A 22,532-nucleotide genomic window follows, 5' to 3' on the forward strand; every position below is an offset into this window, starting at 1 on the left:
AATGTGTTTCTGTTGTGGGAAAATGTGTTTGTATGTGCCCAGCCTTTCTTTTTAATCGTCCTCCAGCTGTCGGAGCCCTCTGGTGGCCGGAAGCCAAACATAAATAGGAGACTGTGTAGTTCACAATGACCACACTTATTTTTAAGCATAAACATGTCAAACATGAAAGCCTATAAATATAAACAGTAGTGCTGCAACTAAAAATTACATTAGTTATAGATTATTCTGATCAATCGGATAAAAAAAACTGTCACATTCTGTATTATGGTACCTTTATATAACATTACAACTACATTAAAAGATGAAAATAAATAAATAATTCAAATAGAAAGATAAACATTTCATTAATATGCAGTAACATAACATTCCTTTAGTGAATGTTTGATCATTTGTAGCAAACGATGCATCTACAGGGGGGGAAAAAATCCTTCCAAAATCAACATGTGAAAAGCTCAGGCATTTATGCTCGACTTATCCATGCAGTGTGGGGCTGATCTGTTGATTATTTTTAGATTATCCATCTTCTCCATTTTCTTCCGCTTAGCCGGAGTCGGGTCGCGGGGCTAGCAGCTTCAGAAAGGCCTTCTCCAAGTCCGCAAAACACATGTAGACTGGTTGGGCGAACTCCCATGCACCCTCCAGGACCCTGCCGAGGGTGTAGAGCTGGTCCAGAGCTGGTATTTTTTGATTAACCAACCAATAATTGGAAAGCAAAAGATGCCAGATAGGCGATTTGTTTTCCACAGAATTCGAACCAGGTGAAGCTGAAACTATACCACTTGAGGAGTTTTGGGTACAACATACTTAAAGTCTTGAATGAAAAATGTTCTTACTTTTTGTACAGTTCTGGATTAATTGCTGTGAATCTGTCCTTTCAGCACATCGCCTTCATTTGAGTCTGTACTCCAGTTAACGATCAATTACTAAATTGGTTGACAATTATTTCAATAATCAGTCCTAATAAATAGTTTAATTTTTAAGTATATATTAAGAGTTTGTGAAAAATATGTTTGTGCACACTCCTCAATGTGCAGCAGGTGAAAGTTAACTTGTCTTACACTCAAATGTTGAAAAGGATACGAACCGTCCATGTGAGCATGTTTTGTTACGTCTAAACAGGGATTCCTAGACGTCTCAGCTAAATCTGGTAGCCATGTGGTCCAAAGTGACTTGAGTTTTTTGCATCACACAAATCACAACCAGATATTGCCACTGTTGCAAACCACGAAGAAGACAACAGGAAGTGGTGGGAGGGCGGCGGGTTTTTTAATAAACTTATTACGTGAACACATTTATTCACTTATTCTTATGCAATGGAAACACAGCAACTGCTAAATTATGTCTTTTTGACATTAGCAGAATACCGACAAAGTTTTGTGCACATTTGTAACAAAGACGCAGCTAATGGCCTCAAACTACGACAGAATAGCTGCAGAAGGAAAACTCAGGAGTTGCAACAACCTAGCCAAACTCAACCTGGAGGAACTGCTGTGGTGGGACATCGAGTCTCAGTGACCTTAACAACACAGGACACAAAATTTGAGCTAAATTTCTTCCACAATGATGGAAGAAAACGGATAAATTCATAGAATAGAACTATTTTTAGTAATTGCTGTTAAACGGTATTAGTTTTTGCTTTGATTATATTCCTTTTTAACTTAACCTGTGAGTTACATTAGACCTCAACACTAAGCATTTTGACTTAGTGTTTGAGTACGTCTTGAATTATTACACCAGCAGTTAACTTGACAGAGTCCAGTCTTGTCTCCAACGTTTCACCCCCCCCCCCCCCCCCCCCCCCCCCCCCCCCCACCTCCACCCACAGGCTGGCGCCATCTCTGTTTATGTTTCCCTGCGGTTCCCTTCTCTCTCGTTCACTTTGCTGTCTCTGGCCGTAGGACGACATGCACAGAGTGATTGACCAGCAGCTGATGGACAAGCACCAGGACGAGTGGCGCTCGGTCCACGCCGCGCTGTCCGGATCGTCGAGGAGTCAGTCCCCGAGGCGAGCTCGCCGCGTCTCTGAGCGGGACAAGAGACTTTTCTCTTTTTTCAAAAAGAACTGAGCCCTGTCGGAACTGGCCCTTAAAGCACAGAAGAGACACAGAGACAGACGGAGGTGAGGGAGTGTATGGGTAAACAGCTCAGCCAAAGACAGGCGGTGGTAGGCAGGCACTGATGTTGGGGGGGGGGGGAGGTTCAGATCATTTTGCACTTTATCTGTCCCATTGCTCTGCTCCTTACTGAAAGGGAATGAAGGTAAAAATAAAAATCAACACTTCCCCAGAGGCTTTGGCTCAGCAATCCACCCTAAAGAGCGCTTCGCTTTCTGGTCTTACAGAACAGGACAGGGTCACAAAGTTTACCTCCATAGAGGAAGGTTTCCTTGTAGTGCCTACAAAACCCACTGCCAACTCTGTAGAGGTGGAGAACAATGTTACAGCGCTACAGCATGAACAGTATGCATCTCAGTTATCAGGCCGAGGAGGCTGGGGAAAGGCAGAAGTTTGAAGTATTAAGTTAGAGCTCAGAGTATAAAGAGAAGTTCTGGCAGTGACACAACGATGGGGAGTCTCTCAGGTCTATTCATGTGTCAGGGGAAAAACAGAGCATGGTGTGTTCAACACAACTGGAAAAGGTCAATTCCCAAATGGAAGAATATAAATAGAGGGGATGACTTACGGGCACTGCGATGGACTGGTGACCTGTCCATGGTGACCCCGTCTCTGACCCATAGACCACTAGAGATAGGCAAGGGTGTATGATGATGGATGGATTGATGGACAGACTTATGGGCATTTTAAAAATGCAGTTCTAAAAGTGTAAATTAAAAAAAGAAAAATAGTTTTTCTTCAAGAAACCTCTGACCATCTTAGCTATTGTAACTAGTTGCTTTGATTGCAGTAGATCTCAGACTGAGTTTCTAAATGCAAAGCAAGTTGTTGTTTTTTTTTTTAAACAAAGCAGCTAGCCTGATAAAAACCAGCCCCCTCTACATTATTTGCTAAGTACAGAGGGTCTATTGAGAACCGCTTCCTGGGCTGTGTTGAGGTTTTATATTTTGCAATTAGACTGGGATTTTTCCCTGACTGTTTGGCACCAGTTTTGTGGGAAATTTCACAAATTATAATTTGTGTTTTAACAATTTTATTGTAAACACCAGGAAAACTAAATAAAAAAAAAAAACTTTTCAGTTTGTGGGATGTTGTCGCGACCTCAAGAGACTCTCCATCCTCGTCCCTGACAGATGAATAAACCTTTATGGGGGGTGATAGAACTCCTTACATCTAGCTTAGTGGTATTATTTTCCTACTGCTCACATCATGGACATCATTTGAAGAAAAAGCACTGCTCAGTGTTGTCTCCGGGATGTCAGCCATCTTCCTAGTTGACCAAATTTCTTGTTTACATCAGTTTGAGAAGGGATTAGGATTTATTATATGAACAATAACTATGAATTCCACCGGTGAAAAGCAGTGCACCACAGCTGTCAGCATTCAATGTGACCGTTTGCAGTCACTCCTAGTGGAGATGGTCTACCTCCATTCCTCTCGCTTCAATACTTCACAGGCACTTTGATTTCTTAGCTTGCGGGCTTCCATACTTGGGGGACATTTCTGACTCCATTGGTGAAACGCAACGAAGCGAGCTCAGATGTTTGAGCTTGGAGGATTTTCCGTGTGGCACATTAATGTCTCATGTCTGTGCGTGTTTAATGGAGCTGTGCAAACCTATGCAGGTGTCTTCACGTCATCTCAGCTGGTTGTTGGGAAGGATCAACCCAAAGAGTGATTTTTTTAAAATGAAAATGACAAATAGGTTTGGATGATATATTTATAAGAAAAAGCATACTTTTTTGACAGAAAATCTTTTTGTAGAAAGACATATCTGTACAATGTTTTTGTCGACTGTTTTTATGTGTCTTGTGAACTGAAACTCCTTCGATGGAACGGGCATCTTTTGGCTCCTTTTTCTTTCCTCTTTTGTCGTTTGGTGTCACACGATGAGAGAAATCCCATAAATTCAAATTATTTATTCAAATTCTCTACCTATATGATGCAATTTACCGGACCTAAACACGAAATTCTAAAATGTCTGCACATTTAAATGGTCTATACGAAAACAAACAGAGTTATATATTCTTCTATTTTTTTTTTACGGAAGTGTTTAACTGGCCAAGCTAGTAAATAAATCCAGGAGCAGTATCCCACTAAAAGAAGAAACCTTCTTGCTAATAATGAGAAACTTTCAAGTTTTTATGAGTTTCACATTTCATTATAACGAGATACCGTTCTTGTATTTATTTATTTCCTTGTTCCGGCAGTTAAATGCTTCTGCATGTAAACAGCTGTTTAGCTAGATCTAGCTTAGCTTAATTTGCCTTATGTTAGCAAATACTGGAATTTAGAAAGGGGTGTAAGCAGCTAGCTAAAGTTTATATTTTAGCATCACTGTGAATGTTACCACCCACATTTAAATCTATCGAGCTATAGAGCTTTGATGCTTCAGGGATAGAGCCTAACTAGCTGTGTCCCTGGTTTTAGAGATAAGATAGCCTAGCTTATTTAAAGCTAGCTGGCACGAATAAACAGCCCTAAAAGTTAAGTATACTAATTAATGTATGGGGCTTGTGATTTTCAGGTAATCTGCTATTGGTAATGACCTAAAATTAAAAGAATTGGGACTGAGGTTCTGTTAAAAATGTATAAGCAGCTAATATCTTGACTGCAGTACATAATTATCTCAGGGTCTTCATCTGGCATAAATTGAGACCAGCTAATCGTAGAGCCTGAAGCTAACGGCTAGTCTGAGAAGAGCCAACGCCAAATTTAAAGTGACTCTGTCATATTTCTTTTTCATAAACTGTCACCATTGCATTGGATGGTTTAAGTCTTTATAGGAAAATGGAGGCTGGAGGCTGTGCAGCACCAACTGTCTTCCTCTGTGAAACATACTGAGAATGGAACATGTGAAGCATTTATACAAACCTACCTAATAAAAAATGAAGGCATAAAAGTTACAGTGGTGTACACTAAAACCTCTGTGTCAGACAGTTATACTGACCGGAAACATTTCCATGTTTCATCTCTTGAGTAGTCAGGAAGATTTTTAGCGCCGCTCCACATCCTACCTCCACAATCGATGTATATAATCAACAGATTTTTTTGTAAATAAGTATCCAAGCCAAACATGACAATGATTAACAGGCTCAAATGATCAAATTTGCATAAACCTCGATGTTTTTGAAGTAAAATGAATTTTAAGATGTCAGAATTTCACTTTAATCTTGGCTCTTAGCTGCCTCCAGGATCAAATAATCTGGATGTGTTAGTAAATGAAAGTCTTATGTACTATACGTAAGAATTAAGGTAAGATATTAACAACTTAAAAACATAACATAACTTCAACGATGGACAGTCCCTGCAAGAGCCATTTCAAGAGACAACAGTTTTGAAAATTAACCAGTAGATTATTTCCAGGTCTTAGTCAGACTAGTGAATAATCACTTTTAGTGTAAGCATTTACTTACAAAAGATAGACTTGAGAAGTTATTTTTTTATCAATATTGTCCTGATAGAACAATTGACTCCATAAATTATATAGCGAAACGAGACGCTATTTTTCTTTAAGGGAAAGCAAAACGGCACAATCAGCCCAATTTAAAATGAAAAACATTGTAACCTCAAACATTAATTTCTAACATAACACTGGCCAGCAGAGATGATCACAATAATACTGTCAGTGTTTTTATGTAACCAATAATCACATTAGCCAACATATTGGAGTCAGTACTGGGACAAGAACTAAACTTCAGTTTCTTTGTTTTGATTTTTTTTTTTATGACACAACTTCAAGGAAAAAAGAAGAAGAAAAAAAACGTGACGTTTGATTCTGTTGAATTTATTTTGATGTAAATGCTGTCTGTTGGGGTTTTTTTTCTGGTTGATTTTGTCTCCGACACTGCAGACTGAATGAATTCTGAAAACATGTCCAGTGTCTGTGTGTGTCTGGCTGGGCGTCCTGATGCCGGCCGCCACAGATTGAAGTGTGTGTCGCAGTGGGAAACACAGAGATCCCATTGAGTGCGTTTGTGTTGCTCGTCCCCGACGTCGTTTTCGAATCCAGTGCTTTCGGTGGGCTCATTGTACTCCGTGCGAGTGCTTCCATTCACCACTGACTGACGGCACTGTTTTAGTTACAAAATACTTCAAGCTATTCAAAATATTTATCATGCAATTTTCTTAGCATCCTTGTTTTTGTACGAATAAACTCTTTACAAATCCTCACGTCTCAGTCTCACTGAGTTGGAAGCGCTTGTGTTTGTGGTTCCCACAGTCGGACAAACGGAGCTGCTGATCCGTTTAATCCTTCTGCTCAATTACAGAAACAGTGCATCAGATATACCCGCCGCAGTTTGACTATATACTGTGAAAATTGTTGCTGATTAAAAATGAGCAAAAAAGAAAAAAAAAAAAAACATGTTTGTCTCTGAAAGGACATAAAACTATTTGTAGTTTTGAGTAAATATTTCATGTAAAGATTCAGACTCAGTGGACATTTTCATCCAATGTTTGTTAACCACCATCATTTCCTAAACTTGACTAAATGTCATATTACAAACACAAACTTTACTGTATCTTATTAGGATTTTTATGTGACAGTGGGAAATAATATGACTTAATTAGCGCAATGCTCAGGAGGAACGCTGCAAATGATGGTTGGACAGCGGGGAGGCGGAGGAGTTGGGGTGCTGTCCGGTCAGAGAGTCAGTTCCCGAAGCCACACACACACACACACACACACAATCAGAAACGCGCACATGGAATCAGTGCAGCGCCATAAAAGAGTTATGGGGTCCAAATGACCCCATCTCTTAAAATTGCGGGAGGGTTAAAAATATTTGCAAATCTAAAAAAATAATATAGCAAACACCTGTAAAACTCTGTCTTGATCAGGTTCATCACCAAGTTAAAATGTTTCAAGCCTTCATTTTGTGTAACTTTAAGGAATAGGACTTACAGAAAATGAAATCCTTAAATCTAGTGCCTCAGAAAATTTGAATATTACAGAAGATCAATTAGAAAATGATTTTTTTTTATTTTTTTAAATGAAATGCAAATTTTACTTTCATCTGAAAAGAGGACATCGGACCACTGAGCGAGAGCGGAGTTTTTTCTCTCCTGGGTTCGACACGTCAGGAGCTCAGGAGTGGCTTCACAGCAAGAATGTGACTCTTGATGAACCTCTGGTCGCCCCTTGAATGGATTTTGCTCGACAAGGCTGCCATTATCCCCGGTGCACCTTTTCCTTTCACCCAGATGAGACCAAAATATCACTTATTGCAAAATGCCTTTGGTGTTAGAACAAGAATATATAAAGGAAAAAAAAAAAAGACGTATGAAAAAGTTTCACCTCCAAAATGGATCTGGACGCTAGGATGAAAGAAAATTTTGTTGGGAACCAGATTTACAAAAACATTCAAAAAACAAATAAAGTTGCCAAAAGAAATCCTCTAGATGAGAGAAGCTGCTATATTTCTTGATTTTTTTTTATTTTTTTTTTAGAATTTTCAAAATTGCTGTTTTGTTGTTTTTTTACAGAACAACAAAAGATATACTGTGACCTACCTTAAAAAATGGCCTAAGTTGTTTTCTTTTTTGCCAGGTGACTAATATTTTTGTCTAAATCTTTTGGAGAAAAAAAAAGGAGACATGTCATTTCAACATGGTGAAAAAAAAAACAAAAAAACGTAAGCCATTATTTTAGGAAGGCGACAATATTAAAGTTAGTCATATCAGTATATTTAGTGCACTATTTATTAAACAGTAATTATTTTTGCTTCCTTATTGCTTTCGCCAGGCTTCAAAACCAATCTAAACACCAGTTCAAACTTTACACCATCTTCAGAAAAATCCCAGAGAGATTGCTCAAATGAACTCGGGACCAAAATCAATCATTATGTGTCAAATATTTATTTCTTTAAAACGTTTGTTACTGATTTAATTCATGTAGGGAAAACTGAATAGTACAACTTTATTTCTCCAGTGTACAGCGAACCACAGCTGACGAGTGTGTTGTTTCATGACCCCAGCACACTGGGCATGTGCAGCACATGCACGATTTGGTGCGCCAGTCGTGTGTGTATCTTCTATATTGAATATAAACACACATTTGTATATATACACTATACACCACGTGCGCACTACATACACACATGGTAGAGAGAAATCAAAGTGTGGGCTTTCTGATGCCTGTTCGCACGAACCCACCAGAACCCGCAAAGAGTATTTCCTCCTCCTCCATCTGCAGTAAAGCTCTCCCAATTTTAAAAAACAAAAACAACAAAAAATAACGATAAATGTCAGTAATAGATGCTGATGGGAAAACATGACTCGGGTCCAGACGCAGGGGATCCGGTGCTGCCGCTCGTTCCGCCACGTTGTTGCCATGGACACCGAAAACTGACTGCTAACACTCGAACAGGTTGAGGAAGAGGGAGGGAGGGAGTGAGGAAGGGCTGGTGACGGAGATCAAAACATTACATTAGTCACTATTAATGGAGAGAACACAGTCAGTTCTCGCTAGCTTTTACAAAAAAAAAAAAAAAAAATTCTGCAAAACAAAGAGTTACATGCCAAAAAAAACAAACCAACAAAAAAAAAAAACAACCAGAAAATAAAATTAAAACAAAACAGAAAGAGAGCAAGAGGAAGCCCCAGTGCGGCCTGGAGGAGAGGTCACAGCGATGGCGGGCTTCTTCTTGCAGATGGTGAGTCAGTCGCTGCGAGGTGCTGATATGTGGGCGATGAGGAAACACAAGGCTGGCGGCAGCAACACAGAAGAAGAAGAAGAAGAGGAGGAGGAGGAGAGGGAGGGAGCATTTCCTGAGGACTCAACAGGGTCCCATCAGACGCCGATTCACCCTGTATCCTGGCCAGCCGACGGCCGCTATGGCAACAGTCCAATGAGAGGCTCTGCCGAGCTAATATATTTATATAGATTTTCTTTGTTTTATAATATTGGCAGTATCTTTGTTTGTTTTTTTTATATATATAAAAAGAAAAAGGTTTAAAGGAAAATGGAAGGGGAAGTAAGACTGCAGTGAACAGTGCAATGGGAGCTCTGGGAGTGAGTGGTTCACCTGCTCTGCTGCGTGGAGAAGATCCAAACAAAAACAGTGGAAAACATGAGATCAGTTAACATTGGCTCAGCGCTACTGGAAGTTAGGTGATTAAGGAAGGGGAAGCTTGGCAAAATACTGAGGAAAAAAACAAACACAAAACAAAAAAAAAAAACACGAGAAAACACCAGTTCAGTCCTTTAGGTTAACTGATAAACGTGCTAAACTTCATCATTGGGCTCGTTCCCCCCCCCGACAACGAAACCGAGAAGTTCATGATCTGTTGGCGCTGCGGGCGGATGAAATGTACGCACTTTTAAACACGAGAGGAGTTCTTTCTTTCGCAGCCATGCGCAAAGTCTTCGCTCCGCCCATGGGGGGGGGAAAAAAAAGAAAAATAGCTAAACTAATTCAATGAAAAAGTCTAGAGGAAACGAGTCCTCCCCCCCCCCCTCAGGTGCGGCGCCGGCCTCGGCCAGCAGCGTCCTGTGTGCGGCGGAACGGGAAGGAGAGATGAGATACTGACAGGAGGGTAAGACGGGGGGGTGGCGGAATACGCAGACGGAAATCTGAGCTTTGTGTCCGTCAGACGTCGGCTTCAGATTCTTCACCGAAAAAGAGGAGCTCAGGTCAAACAGTGCTTCTCTGATGCGTTCCAAGTAAAACCTGATCTGACGCTTCATAAAAATCTGTACAAATGCTTTTGTTTTTCTTCTTCTAAAGTCTTCATGATTAGTTTGTCCAAAGGGGACGATATTTCCACTTATTTTTTTTTTTTTTTTTATTTATTATTTTTCTGTATATTCAGTAAATCTTTATCTGCTCTTTAATTTAGATGCTCTGAGTCCCATGGTGTGGTGTGTGAGTGTGTGGAGAGGAGATGCCTCCGGCCGTTTCACCGCTCGCTTTTGCTAGCAGCACTTTTTCTTCCGTTTACTGTTCCGGGTGAGTTTGACCACGTCGTTCTGTTGCTGCTGCTGCTGCTTGGCTAGAACCTCCTTCTTGGCTTTTAGCACCAGCTCTGTGATGCAGTTGAACATCTGCAAAGCAACAACATGACAGTTACAATGTGTTTGGAGGACTTTCTTATTTTTCTTTTTTATTTCCGTTTTGGAAAGAGGCTGATGCAACGCTGGATTTACTTTAAATAAATCAATTCCGTGATCACAGTGATTAGCAGATGGCGCATAATTGTGAGTTTCTTGCAGATGTTTCGCAAAAAATGGTCAAAAACTTTGGGTTTCAGTGAGTGCCATCTCCCACCTGCAGGTGGCAGTATTTCTTGCTTCTACTACACAGCCTGACTTGGCATCAAGTTAAAAGTGTGACATCCGGTGAGCACTCCAGCCGATTCATCCAACTTGGAAGTTTTAATTTCCCAGTTCCGACCACAACTGGAACGCATCAACAGTGTGCGATCAGTATGGTGAGCAACAGTGTCTTCAGTCAGAAGCTTCTTCAAATTCACTGAAACACAGGCTGCTACAGGAAACCTTTCCTGCCATCACCGTCTACAATAACTGAAGAATTTGAGTTAATAAGAGTTACAACATTTAATTTCCCTTTGGGATCAATAAAATATTTCTGATTGAATTGTGACTGTAAAAATTATGCAGTTATACATATTTAACATATAAAGGATGGCAGCCATTTGCATTCAATCCCTTTACTCTGACACCCCTCAATACAAGGCAATGCAAGCTTCAGTAATCATCTAATGAGTAAACAGAACAGAGCCGTTCATCATCAGACAAACACTCAATGTACCAAATGCTTGGTGAATATAAAACATACATAGGTGGACAATGTTGATGTTGGTCTGCTTTGACAGACCACAGATAGTGAGAAGCATGGCCTTTGTATTATAAACTAAAGTATTAAAGCTGGAGTTGCACCGATTGCCGTTTTTTAAAAAGATTGATTGCTGATCTTTTAAAGGGCTGACCTGGTTTTGTCAGAGAAGTCGCTAAATACAGTGACAAGTGTTAAGTTGGCAACAGTGGAGAAACTGCTGAGACGAGATGAAAACAGTCCAGTCAAAGTTCAGGGCTAAAGACAACTGACAGTCGGACTATTGTATACAAGAAGAATGGAGAAAAATGTAAATGTTTAGATGTAAAAAGCTGGTAGATACTCTTAGGTGAAACTGACTCACCTTTTGGATTTTTATTTGTAAAGGATTTTGGAAATCAAAACACAATCGTGAACCCCAGTAAAATGCATCGCTTCTGTAACACTCTGCACTCCGAGAAGAAGCTGCCTCACCTCTTCAACGTTGATATTTTCTTTCGCGCTCGTCTCAAACAGGCTGATTCCCATCTGTTCCGCAAACTTCTGCGCGTCGGTCGTCTCGACCACCTTCGAGCTGGGGTCGTCGTTCTTGTTTCCCACTGAAACGTGGAAACACATCGCAGGTTCTGATCGTCTCTCCGCATTCAGACCGGCACGTAACAAACAGCTGGGCCTCTTTTGGCGGCGTGAGACAAAGACCCACCTAATATTCGGCAGACGTCGTCACAGTTCTGGTTGATTTCATGTAACCATCGTTTGACGTTGACGAAGGACTCGGCGCTCGTGACGTCGTAGACCACTATGACCCCGTGCGTTCCCCTGTAATATCTGGAGATGGGAAAACGCGAGACTTGTGTCGGTGCCTCGTTGTCTTTGGAAGATGTTGGACACGTCAACATGCGAGAGACAATTGGTGATTCGGCGAATATAATCAATACATAAAGACGAGACACAAATTAGAAAGCTAATTACAGGTTCCCCAATTGCAGTTTTCCAGCCAATCTTTAAGAAACCTGACGTGGCAATCCTGATTTTAGCCAAAACCAATTTTCTTTGTCTGAAAAGTTGCTAAGTATTGCGACAACGGAGCTAAGTTGTCAACAAAGGAGAGGCTATTGTTAATATCACACATGCCGATTGGCCGATCGCCAGTCACCTGAAATGAAGAAAGTCAGAGATAATTTATTGGAGCACCCAAGTCCAGTCCTGACAATGAGTGTCAATAGATTTTCCTGCATCCATAAAGGATTATACAAGTCATGTTTATTAGTGTAGCACAGTTCATCAGCAAGGCAGTTTAATGTGCTTTACACAGTTAAAAACATAATAAAATAACCAATGAAACGAGCAAAAAAAACATCACATTTTGTCAAATGCAATCAAAATCATCAAGCATATTTTGATCAATGTTCCAGTTGTTCCGAATCAAGGAAAACTCTAAACAGGTGGGTTGTTGGTACTCAGTGTTTCAGACGTTTCTGCAGTTTTCTTGAAGTCTGTTGCAAAATGTGTGGCACATAAAAACTGAATGCTGCTTCTCCATGTTTGGTTCTGGTTCTGGTCTGTGTCACCAGAAGAACCGAGAGATGTCTGGAAGGTTGGTGCAACGACAACAACAGATCTCTAAAGTAGAGTGATGCTGGACTGTTCAGCGATTTATAAACTAAAGGAAGTATTCTAATAGGGAGCCAGTGGAAGGAAAAAATAATCAACTTTTCAGCACCCAGACCTAAATCTTATAGAAAAATTTTGTTGAGCAGATTTCATACGGTTTTCCAGTGGTGCCAGAAGACAAAGCTGACGGACACAGTCTTTTTTTAAATTGTAGCTGGTGTCCAGGAGATGGGGACAAATCTCAATTTTGAATGTAACCAACCTGAAATTTCAATAAAAAGGTTGAAAGGGCTAATACTTGTTAGCTAACTGCAGCCTCAATAATTAGTTTGTTTATAGGTCCAATATTTAGGTGAAGAGTGGAGAGAGCGCTCATCTCAGCCTTCCTGTTTGCTGTGACTGTAAGGAGATTCTGCTTTGTTGGCCAATTTTGTCCCAAATGTCTAACAGTAAGAGGACAGCAGGTAGGTGGACACACACAGAGCCAGAGAGTTGGACTAAACCTGATGCTACCTTTTCTCCAGAACCCCCCCAGCCCACCCAAAAAAAAAAACATTCCACAAAGCCGAACCCCTTTATTCAATAACTTGTTACTTATATTCCTCAGAATATTTGTTACATTTTTACATCTCAAAAAACATCAAAGTTGTAACTGTTCGCTACTCGACTGCCTCTGCAGGTTGTTCTGCCTGAGCAGGTCACAGGCCCAACAGTCCATGTAAACGCCAAAATTCATTTAGGACGCAATGAGGTGCAACAACATTCCACTTCAGTGCCGGTAACAATCAGCCTGAACAGGCATCGTGTTCTGCAGAGGGATTCCTGGAGACCTGGTAAACTGGGACCGTAGTCCTCCTCAGGGGCTGAAACATCCACACTGCCTCATTCCTTCAGGAAGAGTTGACTTCCTGTTCATCCTCACTGCAGTGGTCCATCTACGTAGATGGACCACTGCAGTGAGGATGCAGCGTGAGGAAGCTAACTGCGGCGTGCATGTCCCTACTAAACTCGCAAAGGGACAAGAAATCAGCTTTGGTTCAAGCTTGCAGCATAAACCTGGTGGCTCTGTTGGATCACATTCACATCACAAGTGATCGGCTCTAGAGTTGGAACCGTACTGAGACCACCTCCTTCTTGGTACAGTTGTTTTGGTCTGTGTGATTCAATCACACAGCACAAGCATGATTGACAGCACCAAGACCCTCTCCTGCAGCTTTAAGTGTGAAAACGCCTTTAGAATTGAGACTTTAAGTTACATTACTCCACTTAAAATGACCAGAAAACAACCAGAAACCTCAGATTAGTGCAAATCTTTGCTTCAGTAAAAATATATTATGCCATCACAAAAACGTACAAATTCAGCAAGAGGTATGGCGAGGGAAATACTGGAAGCTGAAACCAGAATAAACCCTGTGAGGCATTCTCTAACCTGCACACCGCTTCACTAAATATATACACACAGACTCGTCTGCAGTCCTGGTGTGTTACATTCATACCCTGACACACAGATATTAGGCAACTTGAAGCATTTCAACATCATCGTTTCCAGCGAAGACGATGCTGGAAACCTACAAGAATACGAAGATGACCCACTGAGTCACAGTGTGCATATATATGCTCATTTGGTAGCAAGTCTTCAGCTGAAAGGTTTGCAGCCCACTGAGGCCTGATGAGGCCTGTATACTAATGGTCTGAATTCAAGCCCCCCCAAAAAATGAACTTCCTGGCATTACGTTCTCTACAGCCATGCCTTGTGTAGAGGTCTTGATTCTGTTTCCTTGCAGCAACAAGAAGATCTTCAGTTTTTAATGCTCATCTGCTTACATGTCACTATACGAGAAGGACGTGTTGCTCCACAACATCTTAAAGAGCAGTATTATGTAAAAATTCACGTTTCTTGAGCATTACATCGTGTTATGTTATTCACTAGTCAAAAACATACCTGGAGTGTTGCCTTAATTCTTTCATGCATGTTTGAGAAATCTTTTAATCTCCCATGGCAACCATTCGGCTGTGCTAAATGCCTGGGTGGATCTAGCTCCACCTCCGAGGCGCTGCTCCTCCTTAGAGCTGCAGCTTTCAAGCTACTGAGCTTCCACCTCATAGAGGATCCCTCTAATGCAGTGGTGCCCAAAGTGGGTCCTGGAGGGCCGGCATCCTGCCCATTCTAGTTCTCTCCCTGTTAGTAACAACCTTTTCATCATGTCAATGTTCTCCTTAGGCCTTCTAACGAGCCATCATTTGAGCCAGGTGCGTTAAACCAGGGAGAGAACTAAAACATCCAGGATGCCGGCCCTCCAGGAACCACTGTGGACACCCCTGCTCTAATGTGACTCCCTCACTCAGCTCCTTCAGACTAGCCAGCAGCAACTAGCAAACACCTGGTGGAACTGAGCATCAGCTGAGCTCATTATAGAAGCTACTACTCAGTGCAACGCTGGTAAAAAAGTTGCTAAAACGTTAATAGAGGATGGATGTGATGGCTATCTGGGGGTGGAGTTTCAGAAAGAGCAGAAGCTTCTTAAAGAGACAGACCCATTTTTAAGGCGTTAAATAACAAAGTTAAATATGACAGATACAGCATTTTTATAACTGAAGTTAACAGTTACTTGACTGTGCTATAAAATGCTACTACATGCCTATAGTGCCCCTTTAATATAATACAAATCCATTATAGTCTTTAAGGTCTTAAATTGACATGTAATGTGTAGTGAATCAACATCACAAGCCTTTGGATATGTAGATAATAAAACCATTAATTAAATATTTTCATTCAAGTCTGAATAAATATTGCCCAACCCTAGTGTCAACTTGTTTAAATTACAACGTTCATAGTTTCAGTTTTATAGGAGACACTGGCAATAAATGCTGAGCACAGTCTCTCTGACAAGAGATATTTAGGCAGGCAACAGCAACAGAACACTGAGCACATTGTACAACGAGGAAAAGACGTCTACCATCGGCATCATCACCAAGCGAACGTTAATCACTTGAAATGTTTTGGATGCTTCGCCTTCCTGAGCTCATTCTGCCGGACGAACTGACGCAGTCCTGGAACAGTGTAGTCACTGGGGTTCAGTTTGCTGCCGGATTATTCAAACTAACGGAGAATTAAATCGCTCCCACTTAACACCGCAGCTCAATGACGCGCTTCTGATTCATCTGGGGTGGATATTGGGGGGTGGGGGGCGGTGGGTGTAGCGACAGAAAAGTGTGATGTTCACTCCTAAATGTATGAAGACCACACACAAAGTTGCCGTAATTTCTGGACTATTGAGCACATTCGAATACAAGTCCCACTCACTCAATTTAAAACCAAAATGTGTTCATATAGGGCATCTATAAGCCACAGTTGTCCACGCTGCGCACATTTTGAGGTATTAAAAGAAGAGAATACACGAGTCAGGCTTCCTGTGGGCCACAACGATTTCATGTTTTCCTTCGAAACGTTCACACTAGACCTGTCACAATAACTAATTTTGCTGGATGATAAACTGTCCCAGAATTTACTGTGATAAACGTCAACATTGTTGTTTTGAGACCATTTTCAAGTAACATACTGATAATGGCATAATAATGGAAGAACATGTTCTCCAAGATCAATAAACTTTTAATTCTATTGATCATTTAAACACAGGAACAGGAAAACATTTTACATATCCAAAATCAATCCAAACAGAAGCAATAAATAAGATTAATTATAAAGTCTCCATAAAGAAAATTGTTCTTAAAAAAAAAAAAAAAAAAAGGTGGGGGGCAAAACACAAAACTGAGAATTTTTGTCATCCAGTTTTTGGTAGAAAGAACGAGAAAGAAGGAAAACACTATAAATCATGCAAAGGGAAATTATTGAGCTAGTTTTAACATATTGATTAATTGATTTACTGCTTATTGCGACAGGCCTAATTGACACTCAATCCTGATGTTTTGCACTGAGTATTGCCGTAATGATTTCAAGAAATCAGTTTTTTTTCTGTGTGGTAATTTATATTACAAATTAAATGCGAGTGCTTTATGGTTTACGATCCCCAAGCGACTCGCATGCGTCACACAGCAGTCCTCCGTTGGATGGAGCCGTTTCTGAAACGACTTTCAAGTTCATCCACTAATAGAAACAGACAAATTGTCACAAAATCATAACACAGAGGAAGTTAATAAAACGAAAGCACAACTAATGGCAGCAGAATTTTGTGAAGTATTGGCTGCAACTTCTGTAGAGAAGTCTGTCTAGATGTGTAGTAAGGGTCAAGTTTTGCTTTAAGTATCGTTTTTTTTTGGTCAATACATTAAATAACCAAGAAAATAAAGAAATAAATAAAAAGAATACCCTGCTGTTTTATCTAACCTTACATCTGATTCTCATTCACAACATGTTGCAACATGTTTTAGTTGGGACAAATGATGCAGCATAGATTAAAGGTGAATACTCAAGAATAAACTGTTGTCCTTTATAACGTAGCTGCCGGCCAATCGGCATCTAAACGCTGTTAGGTGAGCAGTGATGTTTCACGGCGGCTAACTGGAAGATAAAACAAAACCAGTCGAGTTTAAAAGTGTCCGAGCGGTTAGAAGTCAGAGCGAGCCCCGAGGTGCACGCACCAAAAAGTGTAAGTGCAGCTGTTGCCGTTGCACAGCGAGGAGCCTCCCTCTTCCGTCTGTAATTAGGATCTGTGGGGGAATCCCACCCAGTTTCACAGCGAAGCACAAACTCGCTGTCGTTGCCTCCTCGCTGCTCCCCTCATATAATATCTCATTTGACGACCGCAGAGCGCCTCCCGAGGCTTCCATCGGCAGCGTGGAGCGGCGGCTCTACTCACGTGGAGGTGATGGTGCGAAAGCGTTCCTGGCCCGCCGTGTCCCAGATCTGCAGCTTCACCTTCTCGCCGTTGATCTCCACCGTCCGGATCTTGAAGTCCACGCCTATCGTGGTGATGTAGCTACCTGTGAGCAGCGGACGGAGACGGATGTAGAGAGAGCGGCACGTGCAGACGTGGAGGAATGTTGCTGAAGCATTCATGTCCTGTGACGTTTTCAACATTTTGTCGCATTGCAGCCGCAAGCGTCACTGTTTTTATGGTGATAGACCAACAGTAAGAAGAATATAGGGTTTGAAGTTTTTTAACAATTAGATATCTAAAACTGTGATGTGCATTTCTACTCAAAATTCTAGATCAGGTATCTATGACAATGTGCCCCATCCACAAGGGCAGATCTATTCAGTCTAATTCTATGTTTTATGCTCTGAGTGACGTCATGTTTTATTATTTATTTTACATTATATTTACAATTTTTAATTGTACTTTTTAACCATTTGAAAGAAGATTTGTTGAAGTTTATTTTTACACGTTTGACCAAAGCAGTCATCCTGTTTGTGTCAATTTATTTGATTTATTTTACGTTGGCTGTTCTTCTCCTAACTCCACTGACTGAACAAATGAAAGTTGTTTTTACATATTTGACCAAGCTTGTGATGCTATTGATAAAGTCAGATGTTCGGTACTGGTGCAGAGCTAGCAAATATATTTATAATTCAGTACATTTATGCCTGTACAAAACAAAAGAAACATTTGAAGTAAATTCAGCATCGTCAGTCTCTATGGGATGGTTATCGGCCCGTACCAACCCTCAGATATCAGTGTTGGTATCTGACATGAAAAAATTTAATCAGTATTTACTATGACTTTTGTACATCAGGAGACTTTAAATTTTCTCCATCCGTCTTTATGAAGCAGCTCAAGCTTAGCCAGATTAGACGGAAAGCATTTTTAGATTTGGCCTGAACTTTGACTGGGCCGTTCTAACGCATGAATACGGTTTGATCTAAACCGTTCAACTGCAGCGCTGGCTGTATGGTTAGGATCCACGTCCAACAGAAAGGTAAACATCGGCCTCCGTTTCAAGTCTTTGCTCCAGCACTGATCTGTATTTAACTCCAACCATCTTCCCATCACATTTGCCCAGCTTCCCCAAAGCATGACTCTGCCACCACCGTGTTTCCATGTGGGGAAGGCATGTTCAAGGTCAGGGGTGTCCAACTCATTTCAAGATTGAGAATGTTTTTAAAGGGCCAGTTGTGGCCAAACGTATTGATAAAACTACTCAAACTGCTAAAATATTAACAAATAGCTGATTCTATCTTATGAGAACCTCTTATAGTTAAATAATGTTGAACAACTTTTCACCTTCATATAATTTAGAAGAATTCAGATAAAACTGCTGTGATTTGATTGATTAAAAATAATATTCCTTTGAAAGGTTTTATATGTAGACTCTGGAGGGCCGCATAAAAAGCTTCTGGTGGACAGAGGACCAGTTATGGTCTACCGTATAAAATCCCCCAACAGATCCTCTGCGGTTTGTGGTTGTGATGTGACAATTTGTTAAGGCGAAGTGTGAGTACTTTTGTGTCAGCAGAGGCGAAGCCACAGACCTGAAAATGTGTTGTCTGCGAAGCGCAAAAGGAGACTGCTCTTTCCCACTCCTGAAAGAGAAACAAAACACAGGAAAAGGTTTAGAGTGCAGCAGGTTCCTAAAACCTCCCGTCCTCGTCTCAGACGGTTTTGGACGGTTTCGTACGACCTACAGGTGTAACTCAGAGTTGACGTGGGTTCGTATCATAGATGTCATAGGGTGACGACAGCGGCGGTTGGTGTAACCTTTGTGTACCGACTTTACAGTCAACTTATACAAACACCTTACAAGCTCAATTAGATTAGCTAAAGTGTAACAAACTAAAGCACCTAAAAGGAGCAGACAAACTATGTACATCACAAGTTAAAGAAAACAAAAGGAGGACAGAGATGTTTAGAGTGGGATCGCTGCTTTGTCCTCAACAGATCACCTTTCCGCTTCAGGCTCTCCTGTCCTGCCCGTTCCTTTGTGTCGTTGCTGGCGTCTAACATTTGATTGGTCACAGGCTCTTGTGATCTCTACAGCGCAGAGTTTTGTTCAGGCTAACAATAGATAAAGCTTCAAAGGAGAGTTTTCAGAAAACACCATGGCTTCCAGCTGCCTGACTAAAAAAAAAAAGAAAAAGAGGAAGAAATCACTTTCTCTGACTAGAATAAGCTCCACCGTGAGGAGTTTGATGGGCCTTTATTTACAATAAATATCGCAGGTATATGATGAAATATATGAATGAGGTCATGTCAAGCTACACTGCAGGGTGAGCTTTTCATCTCACTAGAAATCCTACAGCCATTAGCATCTACAACAAGAGGACACCTGTGTAACACGATTCACAACATTTAGCTTCCCTTTGGGAAAATAAAGTATTTTTGGATTGAACTGATTTCGGTAACCTTGGTTAAAAACTCCAAGGTTTCACTACCACGGCGATTATAAGCTGTAGTTTTCAAACTGTGTGACTTTAATAACAGTGACAAGTGGTGAACATTTTGTTTGCACACCACGAATGTTATTTTATTTTTGTGATCAGAAATATTTTCAAAAAGACTTTTCTCTTCTACAAACATGAGGGGAACATCCAGCTTTCATCCAGCTGACCGCTCACGTGGAGGAATGGCACCGTAGGGTTACTCGATAAAACTCTGGTCACTTTAACCTTATGTTAAATTAAAATGACTGTATTTAGCCATAGGAAATTACACAACTGAATATTTAAATTATCTTAAAAACCTCGGAGGTCGGTGGAGATCCACTGATCAGGACTTTCCTGATTTCCAGTTCTGCTTAAAATCTGAGAAAAACTAAGTAGATGAATGAGGGGACAGAAAATGCACACTTTACAGTATTTCACCTTCCGATCAGAAAGAGATTGCACAAGCTTAATTAGCCAAAATGTAACAGGTGACTGTTGACCGCTGGAAGTAAAATTGTATTTTCCTGCCGCTCAACCATTTTTCCAAAATAAGCCGTGCTAAACAGCAGACAGCTGCAGCACAGCGGATGGTACACTGGAGCCTGTGTGAGAGATGTGCCTTGTCCTGTGGCCGGCCAGCTGATGGGTTAGTGGTGCCAGGATTTGGAACTGTCAGTGAAAGCAAAGATTATTGACCCTCCCACACCCACCAACCTCAAACAAAAATCAGACCCCCAGCAGGATGAGACGCTGCTTCTCAACAGGGTGGAGTTGAATTACAAAAGTGCCAGAGGAGCAGCTCCAACCACCCCTGTGCAGCGTTCAGCGGTGACTGGGAATTTCTCTTGCCTGGGTTAGGAGTACATATGACAGCATGCGGCTGACTGCTCTTAACTGGTGACACTTTGTGTTACTACTGCCCACTTTGTTATTCTCACTTCAGTGTGGGCAGCTGCAGCGACGAACTCTTCCACAATCAGGGAGCTCAGACTTTCATGCTACCTAAACTGAATCACTACAACAGCTTCCCGCCACTTAGTCAACATTAAGCACTTGTAATAAATATAAGTAACCCATTGAGTCAAGTAGCCAAAACCAACAACACAAACAAAAATGTCTAGAAATAGTTATTTACATTGCCAAGCATGAAGCAGAGATGCTAGCTTAGCTTCGGCTAACAGACACAACCAAGAGGCCAAATGAGACTGACATAAGACAGCCCCGGCGAAGCTATTTAGGTCAAAGAGAGGCTATTGCTATAGAGACACAATAAATGCCCCACTAACTACCGAACAACACGCAAAACGTTCGTGAGACAACCAAAGATGATGTGGAGGCGGTATCCAGCCTGACATGCCCAGTCCGGACACACAACCTCCGCCCTGTCACTGGCACAGAAACATGGCGGATGTGTACATTTCCCTCATTATTTTCGTTTTAAAGCTATACAATTACACACGGTAAACGCGTTCAGCAAGTGTGCTAAGGCGCAACGCTGTATTTCTCCCTCTCTTCTGGTAAAAAAAAAAATAAAATATATAAATATATATAGAAAAAAATTCGTCAAGGCCCACTTCCCGTCCCGCATCCCCGGCTTCTGCTTACCGCTGTCACCGATGATGAGCAGCTTGAAGAGGTAATCGTAGTCCCTGGCCATGCCGGTAGCTGGTAGCTAACCTCCGCCTTGTGCAGCTTCTTCGCTTGGCTTGTTGCTCAGGTCCCCCCTGTCCCGTAGAAAATTTATCTGCCCCCAGGTCCCCTGATGAGAAAGAAAGAGTCACAACCGAAGCTGGAAACTACTAGCCCCCCGAGCCGGCGGCGTTTTTCTCGGGGTTTCGCGGCGTCAGCAATCCTCCTGCTCCGCTGCAAACAGCCGGAAACTCTGCTTCCTTCTCTAGCGGAGCTGCACCCAAGTGTGACCCGGCCTCACTGCGCAGACTCCAGCTCCAGCGCGCATAGGACAAAACAAGATGTGGAGCATCTGAATCAGTGAAAGACGGAACTATTTTTGTCGTTTATTCTATTTTTTTATTTTTTATTTTTATCATACATGTTGAAATATTTTTGTTGGAATGTTTTTAGTATAAAATAAACAAAGAAAAATCAACGAAATTTAGTGAGAACTTAATGCTACATTAATCCAGTCATAACAATATAGCAAAATAATTAACTTGTTCTTTTGTCGCTTTTCTTTTGTGACAAAAAAAAAAATACGACGCCCACTTCTGTTGTGAAAATCTTGAGAGATGTTATTTTGGAAAACTTGATATTAGAGTGGTACTTATTTAAAAAGTCTGACAACCACTGATATTGCTATTTGTATCACCAGTTTGATTATTTTAGTTACCTCATCTGCAACATATTCTTCAGTTTTATCTGGAATTCATCAGCTGCAGTGTCTGATAGTTCTGCAATAGATTGCAAATTTAGACTGGGACATGACCAAAGGTTTTCATTGAAATAATTTCAGCTAATGCAGGTAATACTGTGTATCAGGAAGAACGGTGTCCTATTTCAGAAAGCACTTGTTTAATGAGAAAATTTGAATGTTTTGTTTTTGCTTGTAATTAGTGGGGTACTATTATGTAAAATTTCCTTTTTTAGCTTTATATCATGTTATATTATTCCCTCACCAAACAGTTGGAGTGTTGCTGTGATTCTTTCATGTGTGTTTGAGAAGGCAAT

At 41.0% G+C, this 22,532-nt stretch overlaps 2 protein-coding genes across 5 annotated transcripts in view; one reads left to right on the forward strand and one right to left on the reverse strand.

Annotated features, from left to right (window-relative positions):
• bicdl1 (BICD family like cargo adaptor 1) overlaps nt 1–6,284 on the forward strand; it is a 28,242-nt gene extending 21,958 nt beyond the window's left edge. For 2 of the 3 annotated variants that reach the window (XM_023342723.1, XM_023342722.1), the window contains one exon: nt 1,899–6,284. In XM_023342723.1, coding sequence (XP_023198491.1) covers nt 1,899–2,066 — 168 coding nt within the window. In that variant the 3' untranslated portion in view covers nt 2,067–6,284. The remainder of the gene's footprint in view (nt 1–1,898) is intronic. The other variant, XR_002753502.1, reaches the window with a different exon arrangement.
• Nucleotides 6,285–7,954: 1,670 nt separating this feature from the next.
• Nucleotides 7,955–21,766, reverse strand: rab35 (RAB35, member RAS oncogene family). Of its 2 annotated transcripts, XM_005802113.3 has the most exons (6): nt 21,453–21,765; nt 18,957–19,007; nt 17,344–17,467; nt 11,616–11,740; nt 11,387–11,511; nt 7,955–10,161 (listed from the first exon to the last, which is right to left on the reverse strand). In XM_005802113.3, exons 1-6 carry the CDS (start codon nt 21,502–21,504, stop codon nt 10,033–10,035), a joined length of 606 nt encoding a protein of 201 aa, XP_005802170.1. In that variant the 5' UTR covers nt 21,505–21,765; the 3' UTR covers nt 7,955–10,032. The 2 variants fall into 2 exon arrangements, with proteins under 2 accessions (XP_005802170.1, XP_005802171.1); XM_005802114.3 differs by lacking the exon at nt 11,387–11,511 and having other exon boundaries at nt 10,055–10,161; nt 21,453–21,766.
• Between the last annotated feature and the right edge of the window lie 766 nt (nt 21,767–22,532).

The sequence above is a fragment of the Xiphophorus maculatus genome, chromosome 11, assembly GCF_002775205.1.
Source record: "Xiphophorus maculatus strain JP 163 A chromosome 11, X_maculatus-5.0-male, whole genome shotgun sequence".
NCBI classification, from domain to species: Eukaryota; Metazoa; Chordata; class Actinopteri; order Cyprinodontiformes; family Poeciliidae; genus Xiphophorus; species Xiphophorus maculatus.

Excerpts from the sequence above, each read along its gene's own strand:
- rab35 (XM_005802113.3), bottom strand. The coding sequence starts at position 21,504 with ATGGCCAGGGACTACGATTACCTCTTCAAGCTGCTCATCATCGGTGAC. Across the intron at positions 19,008-21,452 it reads GCTCATCATCGGTGACAGCG|GAGTGGGAAAGAGCAGTCTC; the intron begins GTAAGCAGAAGC and ends TTTCTCTTTCAG. Across the intron at positions 11,512-11,615 it reads CGACGTCTGCCGAATATTAG|TGGGAAACAAGAACGACGAC; the intron begins GTGGGTCTTTGT and ends TCCACGTTTCAG.